We start from the raw sequence: 10,350 nt of genomic DNA, 5'->3' as shown, positions 1-10,350 counted from the left end.
TGTCCACCTAGGGTTAAGATGATAGATGGGCATCACGTTTGCCCAGAATCCAGTCCCACAAGTGATGGCTTAAAATTGGGAGGGGGACATGAAGTCAAGTCATTGAATTGCACAGACAAATGAATCACTTGTTGAGATTTGAAGTTCCATTTTACCGTTCGTATGTACAGAGAACAACTTTGTTCTTGACATGCTGGACAGAGGACAGCCCACTCTCACAGTTCTGATCAATTTGCAATGGAAGGACAGGAAGTCACAGGACACCCAGAGTTTCTGGGCTAATTCATTGGTCTGAGCCCATCTGCAGGCTTTCTTTTTTAGAACTGTGGCCTGAGACCCCTGATTCCATATAATCCAGATCAGAAGTATCTTAAGGGCCCCCAGGCAGTGAGCCGATACTCTCCTTGCCTTCCAAAGACCAGTTGTCTGCAAACAAAATAGCCAGAAGAAATGATGTTTTGATAGGCAGGAACTTAATCACTTGAATCAGGAAAAAAAAAGTCCTCCTCTTCTTAACTTTCTGGAAACATACTAAACTATAATATATCAAAACTACCAAGCATCCATCCCTAAGATGTGCAGAGCACAGATGTGGTCTTGAGCTGTAATGTGTAATTCAACCTTTAAACATACACGTGTACTTATGTAAACCTCTTCAATCAGTCTCCCCAGAAGATTTTATGCCATGAATATGCCTTTTATAACACTGCATTCATTTATGACTTTTATTTCTTTTTCTTTGAAAAAAAGAGGAATGCAAGTAGAAAACTGAATTGCAAACAAAAATTTAAATCTCAAAACAGGATTCTGAAGATGAAGTTGATAATTCTGCCATTAGAATAATGTGTAACTGTCAATAATATGGATAATGAGGAAATGGAGAAATTTCTACGTAAGAACACATTATGAGTCAAAAATTTACAAAGTTGAAGTCTGAAAGAGAAACTGAGTTAACCTTTATAAAATCATCCAAGAAATGGAGAGGACTGGCATGAGGTCATTTACCAAAGTCTAAACTGTGAGAATAAAGGTTTCAAGCACATGGAAGTCTTTAACAGAAATGTACAGGCTGAAATTCTAAACAGATTTAATAAAGTTAAGCTTTAGATTAATATGCAACATGCTGAGATTTCTGCAGTGGAATGAAAGAAAAGTTTAGGATGGCGGGTAGGAAGTGTGGGTTGCACTTGTTTTGAGAATTAGGTGTGAAATGACTTTGCCATTAGCAAAGACAAATCTGTGAAGAATAAATCATGGGTTCAACAAAATATAACTTTTTCTTTAAAAAATACTAATAGCTTTTTGTGGTGCTTCAGACTCCTACATGCAACACTACATACAGGTCTTATTACTGATTACTTGTGTAACCTTGGACAACTCAGTTGATCCAGATGGATCTCAGTTCTGTGTATACAAAATGAAAGACTGGATGACATCTTAGGGCCCTTTGAGCCCTAACATTCTATGCCTTTAATCCTTAGAGTCATCTTGGAAGTAGAACAATGATGGACATTGGAATCAAAGAAGCAAGTATTTAAATCCTAGTTCTGTTCCTTGAAAAAATGTTTAATTTTGAGCAACTGATAAAAGTTCATTGACCTCAAATTTAATTGCAAAATGAAAATAATAAGGATCTATCCCACAGGATTTTGTGCAAATTAGCTCTAACATATATAAAGTACCTAATTCAGTACCTGGTACCCAATGATCCTGCTGCTCACCAGTCCCACTGCCCAGCTTTCTTCACATTCTACCACGTAGACTTGTTTCCTAATACAACATCACACATCCTTTTTCATCACACAAACATTGTAATCACTTTGTTAGCCCTATTTTAGTTGTTTAACTCTATGCAAATCCCAAAACAAACGAATAGCAAATTATGAGCTAGTCTTATGACATTAGAGAACCAAAGCAAAGAGAAGAAATAAAATCCTGCACCAGGAACCATGATTTTTCCATGACTGTGACAAACTACACTGAAAATCGATTTCACAGTTTGGAAATCATCAGAGGCAAAATAGATCATTATAGCTATAGGAAAAGCATTTCAACCCCAAAGGGTAAGAACTAAGTGAAAAGAATAACTAGACAAATGGCCAAATCCAAGGGTGTATTTTACATGGATCGAAGCACAGAAAATTAGAATTAGAAGAGATGATAGCTAATCCAGTCTCCTTCTTCTATAGCTGGAGAAATTACTTGCCCACTCTCTTTTTTAAGCCCCATATTACACTTTCCATGTAGCCACAGCAGCCTGAACTTCCTGTATACATGACCGTAATATTTCCTATGTGTTGATGTGGGTTCCTACCAACTTATTCAGTACAAAGACCCAGATTTTTGAGAGCAAGTGGTTAAGAACTATCTAGTTACCAACAGATAACATAATAGATGCACATATATCATATAAATGTGTGTTTTGTGTGTATAGTATAAATGCATTTACCATATATAACTGCTCTATCTTTTTAGAGTAGGGGTCCAAATAGAAACTCTGAAGAGATTACAATAAAAATCAATATTTTTGTGGAAAATTTCAATCCTGAAGCATTCTCCAGATATTCAACAATGTAACGTTGTTGAATGTTCATTCAACGATGAACAGGAGTTAAGACAGAGCCTCTAAAGCTCAAATGATCCACAAAAAATCCACCTTCTCCACCTTCACATCACTCTTGGCAAGAGTGAAGAGGAGGCATCAGAATGCTGAGTGTGCCTGGCCTGAGACACATACCTCCCAAAACACAGCCCCATGCCCACTAACTGCCTAGAGACCATGAAGTCTGAGTCCATCTTATCCCTTTTTACATCTCTTACATGACCTACCAGGTGATCCATCATCCCCTGACTCTAATCTCCAAATGGTTCTGGACACTGGGGCAACTCCACACCATCATGTTTCCCCTTCAGAATTTCTACTTGGAGAAGAAAACATAGGATAAACTCTTATAGACATTGGCCTAGGCAAAGACTTTGTGAGTAGGACCCCAAAAGCAAATACAGCAACAACAAAAATAAATCAATGAGACTTAATTAAACTAAAAAGCTTCTGCACAGCAAAGGAAATAATCAACAGAGTAAACAGACAACCTACAGAATGCGAGAAAATGTTCACAAACTATACATCCAACAAAGGGCTAATATTTAGAATCTATTAAAAAACTCAAACAAATCAACAAGATAAAAACAAATAACCCTATAAAAGAATAGGCAAAAGACATGAACAGACTCTTCTCAAAAGAAGATAGATAAATACCCAACAAACATATGAAAAAATGATTAATATCACTAGTTATCAGGGAAATTCAAATTATAACTACAATGAGATACCACCATACCCCTGTCAGAAACATCATTATTAAAAAGTCAAAAAAACAATAGACGTTGGTGTGGTTGCAGTGAAAAGGGAGTGCTTATGTGCTGTTGGTGGGAATGTAAACTTGTAAAACCTCTATGGGAAGCAGTATGGGAGATTGCTCAAAGAACTAAAAGTAGACTTACCATTCAATCCAATGATCCTTCTACTGGGTATCTACCCAAAGTCATTTTACAAAAAAGACATCTGCACTGAAATGTTTATTGCAGCACAATTCACAATAGTAACAACATGGGATCAACCTAAGTGCCCATCAACTGATGGATAAAGAAAACGTGGTGTGTGTGTGTGTGTGTGTATATAAATATACACACATACACCATATACTCACCAAGGAGTACTACTCAGCCATAAAAAGGAATGAAATAATGTCTTTTCAGCAACTTGGGTGGAACTAGAGACCATTATCCTAAGTGAAGTATCTCAGGAATGGAAAAACAGTTACCATATGTTCTCACTCACAAGTGGGAGCTATATAAAGGATGCATACAGTCATATAGAGCTGTAATGGATATTGGAAAGTAAGAAGGGCAGAGGGTGGGAGGGGGATGAGGGATAAAAATCTACCTGTTGAGTACAATGTACACTCTTCTGGTAATGAGCACACTGAAAATCCTGATTTAGGCATGATATAATTTATCCACATAAAAAAACATACTTGTGCTTCATAAATTTTTTGAAATAAAAAATATTTGCTTCACTAATAAAAAAGAATTTCTATTTGGTTCTTTATTTAAATAATTTTTATCATCTTATTGATATTCCTATTTGGTGAGTTATTATTCTCATATTTTCCTTTAGTTATTTAGACATAGTTTCCTTCATTTCTTTGAACATATTTAAAATAGCTGATTCAAACTCTTTGTCTAATAAGTCCAGTTTCTGAACTTCCTCAGGGACAATTTCTATTGATTGCTTTTTTGTCCTGTGTTAGCCCTACTTTCTCATTTCTTTTCATGTCACATAATTTTTTGTTGAACACTGGACATTTTAAATGATATAATGCAGGAATTCTGGAATCAGATTCTTTCCTCTTCCCAGGATTTGTTACTATTGTTGCTGCTGCTGTTGCTATTTGTTTATTCAGTGACTTTACTGAAGTAATTCTATAAAGACTGTATTCTTTGACGTGTGGCTGCTAAAGTACCTGGTTGGTTATCTTAGTGGTCACCTACTGTTTGGACAGATATTTCCTTTAACATCTCAAACTAGTAAGTCTCTAGTCTTTGCCAAGGGTCTTTGGATACATGTTGAGAGAGGCCTTTAACATTCAGTCAGTTTACACTCTGCTTTAGCACTTACTTCCTGCTTGTGCAAAGCCTCAAGGTCAGCTAGAGGTGAGAGCTTAGATCTTTCTCTAGTCTCTCCTGAGCATACACACAGCCCTATGTCTGCACACAGCCTTCAAGATACTCAGGAATATGCAGGACCTTTTCAAAGTGCCATAGGATCATTTCATTCCCAAGATTTTCCTTTTAGGCTTTTTGGTTAGGCTATTATTTGATCAAACTGCTATCCATCACCTCGGGCAGCAAGGGTATTAAGCAATTGTCATTGTTTCTGACAAATCCTCCCAGGGAAAGCAGGTGAGTTCTGACTCAGGTCAAATAAAAACACTCTATGTGAGTAGAGTCTTCCATGGAACTACCAGACAGGTTAAATAATGGCAATTCTCTGTAAATGGAGCTCTGTCTTCATTTTGTTCCCTCCAGAGGCTGCTCAGTTGCTGGTTTTTACAAGGATCATGAGCTTTTGGGTTTTCAAAACTACCACAGAGCTGGAGAGAGTGGGATGGGAATAGGCAAGTTAAAATGCCACAAAGCCCACTGAATTTCTAATACTTAGCCAGTTTTCTTGAATAGCCACTTCCTGGATTGCTGTAAACTTGTGGTTAATTTATAGAGTTCTGGAAAAGTTGATCCTGACAATTACACTAGTGTTCTCATTATTTTTATGAAGAAGAGGATCTTTTGAAAGTCCTTACTCTGACGTTCTTGTTGATATCCCTCTCACCTAGAGTACTGACAGAAACATCTAATTGGTCAAAATGCCTCCAGTCTGTCCTCTCTCTAATTATCTGTATAATGCTGCCAAAGTAATGTACAATTCTTTTTTTTAAAGAACAATTTAATCGTTATATTATTTTTTATTACATGAGTTATACAAATATTTTCATACATTGATGTAATTGTAAAAGTCTAACATTTTTTCTAGCAAGAATACAATCATAATCAATTGTTTTATCAAAATAAAAATAGGTTCCTTTTTAGCTGAAGAAAAAAAAGTAGGAGGCAAATTAATGCCTAGTAAATGAGATAAATTTCTATGATGTAAGGCCTTATTGTTCTATCAACTCAAAGTGGAGTTTGAACTTTCTCAGTAACATACATGCTCATGTTCAAAGATTATGCTGTTGAGGAATATCAATAAGCATTCCTTTTGTGTCTACTGAGGTGCACAGCATGGTTCTGGCTGGCTTTCTAGTTTTGCCGTCAGTCAGCTATGGGACCACGGGTACATATTAAAGGACCCAACATTTTTGAATGCCAACAATGTGCACAGAACCTTGAGACACTTTACATAATGTTATCACATTTAACCCTCATGACCTGATTAACAAATGAAGACTCAGTAAAAGGTCATTAACTTACTCAAAATCACATAGCTAATAAATGGCAAACTTGGATTGAATATTAGTGACTCCAAAGCCCATATTTTTCCTGCTATACCAGAGTTTCTCAATCTTAATCCATTAGTATCACCCAAGGAGCTTTTATGTTATATTGATGTCTCAGACCAATTACATCAGAGTATCTGAGGATAGAGTATAGATTTGAAAAAATCTCCCTACCTAAGCAATTATAATATGCAACCAGGGTTAAGAACCACTATATTAGGTGTGCTGAGCCTCAGTTTCTTCAATTGTAAAATGAGAAGTTTAGATGGACAATCTGTAAGGTTCTTTCCGCTTCTGTAATCACCAGAACTGTGATGACTGGGGCCAGCGGCTGCTCAAGAAGCCCCAGTTTGCACTTGGAGTAAGCAGTTGTCACCCATACTGCCAGATATGCTCCCAGCTTTCTTCTTAAGTGTGGGCTATAAGTGAAGCTGTTTAAACATGCAGGAATAAGACTCTAAAGCATACAATTATTTCATATATATATATATATATACTTGTACTGATTTCATATATATACAAGGCCCTAAAGCTCTAGAAAGATTCTCCATGCCACTCTTCTCTGTCTTCCTTTCCAGGTATCAATCATGGCTATTTGGTGACATCCCTAGTGCTCCAGACTATTTCAGTGTTACTCCTCTATCATTATAACATCAAAAAGTCTTTTGAAAAATATTCAAAACCTTTGACCCATAGTTCCTCTTCTAGAAATCTATTCTAAGGGGGTAAACTGAAACCAAAAAAAAAAAAAAAAAAAAAACTTTAAGAAGAAAGATGTTCATTGCAGTATTATGTATTGTAGCAGAAAATTGGAAATGACTCATGTCTAACAGTAGGGGAATGACTTAATAACATACAAGGTAGCCTATCAAATGGAAAAATGGCCATTACGAATGATATTTACCTATAGAGTTTTAAATAATGTGGAAAAATATTAACACTTATAATAAGGAAAGAAAACTGTAGGGACACAAATTACAGAGTTAATCTATGAGTTAAGTTACACAGAGTAATCTCAACTATGTACCGATTTTTTTAAATTCTATAATTTGGAAAAGGGTGTTGATTAATTTCCAAAATACACTTCAGAGTGCCACCTTCCACATAACTCCCTTACTCACAGCCTTTTGGTTTTTTAGACAAAATTTAAGAGCCCACATAAAGCTGGAAGTATTGATAACCCTTCAGAGCACCCAAAAGCAGTATTCACTTCAATCCCTTACAAAGACTATGTTCTATAGACTTTGCTTCTCCCCCTATATTTGTCTTACGGCTCAGTGGTAAAGTGGCTGTAGAGACACACATTAGGGGGTAAGTGCAAAAGGGAAACGAGGGGGAAGCCCAGTCACACGGATGCAGGGACGGGTAGGGAACACCACTTCCACTTTCCTTTGTCTTTTCCTTTTAAAAAAAGGAAAAAAAAAAGGCAGGGACGTGATTGGTTGGAAGGGTAGAGAACAAACCCCAGAACAGCAAGCTCCAGAGGTGGGTTGTGGGAACAGTCCCCACAAAAGTGAGAAGGGAAGAGGTCAGGGCAACGCTTGCGGCATCAAGTTGCTCAGGAGCTTCTGCCGGCCCAGCTCATAGTCATCCTCATCCACGTTCACCAGCAGTTTGACGGCTTCATAGCCCACAGCTTGCCTGAGGGAGTCTGTGATGAAGGCACCTTTAAGAGCCTCTACTAATGAGCCATCGATGTAGTCGCGCCAGAATGCGTCGAGGTCGGTGAGCTGAGAGAACTTGATGTCACAGACGATGGAGCCCAAGTCCCGGGACTTGAGGATGGTGTTGGCCTGGTCAAAGCACTCAAACTGGCGCTCAAGTGGGTCGTCCTTATTAGAGAAGACATTGCCCTGCAGAGCAGTCTCGTGCTGGCAGTAGTCAGCCCAAACCCGCAGTCTGATGTCACATGTTTGCTTTTCCCTGGGTTCTGGGGTCACCGACCTCCGGCGTTCTCGATGGCTCCCGGGCGTCGCCCTCCCCCTGGCTGGCCGCCTGCCACACATCCGAGGGCCGGAAGCGGGGCAGTGCCCCACGGCGTGGCGAGGAGGCGCTGCTTTGGGAGTCTGGGGAGGCCTCGGTTCTGGGTCACCGAGGGCTCTGGGGGTCACATAGCGAAATGATGTCTCCTCCAGATACTTGTCTACAGGATCAGGGCACACAGCCCGCCTCCTCTTGAGTGTGACGTAGGGCAGCAGGTCATGGCGAGTGACGAGGGTCAGCAGCTGCTGCAGCACCTGGCGAAAGTTACTCTCATCGCAGCAGCCCTGGCGCTCCAGCGCCAAGAAGAAGTCACGTCCATTTTGGATGCGTCCACGCTCCTGCTCATCAGTGGCATCGAGAAAGAGTAAGGAAAGCAGGCGCACATCTGTGTGTGTCAGATGGGTGCCCACGATGTCAAACATGCGGTGCAGGCTGTACAGCCCGTGCTCCTGCTCAGCATGTTCTTCCGGCCACACCTGGCTTGCCCGCCGCTTTAGGCCCGCCATGCTGGGAGCTCGGCTACGCAGTACTTTCCAGAATTTCTAGTCAGCAGCTGGAACGCCCCGTCCCTCAGCTCAGCGGCCACGCGCAGCCGCAGTGGATCCCGCCGCGGTGGATCCCTCCGCGCCGCTCTCCGCCCTGTCGCCTCGCGCCGCACAACACTCCAGCTGCTTCCGCCGCCGCTGGAGTGGGGGACTACTGGAGAGGAGGGAATACCCTACAATTCTGCCAATCAACTTAGTGGCCCCTGCAAAAGAATGAAGAGGATTCTCTAGCCCACAGGCCAAGCCGATAGGTCCAACAGAGTCCAGAAATTGGCCTAGAATAACAGTAGTGTACAATTCTAATGATGTCCTCTCCTGCTTAAAAACCTACAATGAGTTCCCATTTCCTACACTAAAATTGAGATATGTTAATGTGGAACAAAATTCTCCATGAACCGGTCCCCAACTACTTTGCTGGCTTCATCTCCCACAATCCACCTTAACTTCTAGTCAACTGGACTGGTGGTCATCCACAGGTCAAAACTCCTGGTCTCCTTGGTGACTTGTCCGGTCTCTTCAGTAATAGCGTATCTCTTCCTACATCTTCTTTACTTCCAGAGCCTTTCTACTTGCCTTTCACATGGCAGGTATGAAGTATACTTGCTGGATCAAACCTCAATGTTAAAAGTTAGACCCACAGGATTTAGAAAACTTTACAGACCTCATAATGGTACATTTGCATCGTAAGAGCAGGTCTCTCTTTTGATCTCAAATCTACAGTTTGAGTAACTGATGTGTACAGGTAAGCCCTGCCTGCCTTCCAGTGCATCCAAAGATCCATCCTCACTGTGACTTCTCCCTAGCCCATTGTCATATAGCACATGTTCCATATTATGAGAGAATATATTATTGGAGCCCAGCTTTTTCCCTTTGTGAGGAGAAGTCCTCAGGGGCCTCCCCTGGTGATCTTGTGGGCCCTTGATGGATTCCAACCAGTTAGCAATTGAAAGCCTCCATAGATCTTTGTATTCCTGATTTCTTGGCACAAAGGATACTACTGAGAAACTTAAGTCTCTTATTCAATATTCAGGCTATAATCTGCCTGGGTCTTCCTGCCTCTTGAGATCTAGGTAAAACTTGCCTTATCTCATGCAGTTCTTTGGTCTTTGGCACCCCAATACTCCTCCAAGGCAGTTGGATCTGAGAATCCCTGGGGTGAGTCTCCTCTCCTTCCCGGAAACCTTTCCTCATCTGCCACCTCACTGTACTGCATCAACTTAGACATGAAAAGCAAGGTTTTCACCTGCTCACTCTTTCACACATTCTTACCCAAAACATTCTCCATCTTGGATTCCCAGGAAGGGTTCAGGTGTGGCTAGCACAGAAAAAAGCTCTAAAACCCTCTATTAGCCATTCGTAGTCTCCCAACATTTTTATGCTCACCTTGCCTCTAAGTGTTCAGCTCTTGTTCCTTCCCCTGCTCAGAGAGCAGGCCTTGTCCTTCCATCCTGCTCCTTTTTGTCACCTGTTCTCTCACAGAAATGACAAGCACAGTCCTCTTGTCACCCATGGGAGTCTGCTCTCTATCCTGAAGTTCTGTCACCAGCTGACATCTATGCCTCAGTGTCTCACCATCTACCCCAAGTGCTTATCCAGGTATTTTTCAAACACAATTCTCTTCCTAAGAGAAGTTATCTCTCCAGATATGTCAAGAAAGTATAAGATTTTTTTCCCAGTTTGTCTCAAGGGAAAAGAAAATGATTATACAGCTAACTAACGCTAACTAAATCACACAAGGAGCCCGTAATATTCAGGATAAAAGTAGA

General features: G+C 40.5%; 1 protein-coding gene across 1 annotated transcript; it reads right to left on the bottom strand.

Moving 5' to 3' along the window:
- Positions 1-7,585: 7,585 nt before the first annotated feature.
- On the bottom strand, positions 7,586-8,545 carry LOC123648560 (death effector domain-containing protein-like). Its single transcript, XM_045566425.1, has one exon. The coding sequence runs from the start codon at positions 8,543-8,545 to the stop codon at positions 7,586-7,588; it is 960 nt and encodes a 319-aa protein (XP_045422381.1).
- Between the last annotated feature and the right edge of the window lie 1,805 nt (positions 8,546-10,350).

This window comes from Lemur catta, chromosome 12, assembly GCF_020740605.2.
Source record: "Lemur catta isolate mLemCat1 chromosome 12, mLemCat1.pri, whole genome shotgun sequence".
NCBI lineage: Eukaryota > Metazoa > Chordata > Mammalia > Primates > Lemuridae > Lemur > Lemur catta.
This window is presented reverse-complemented; position numbering and strand designations above follow the sequence as displayed.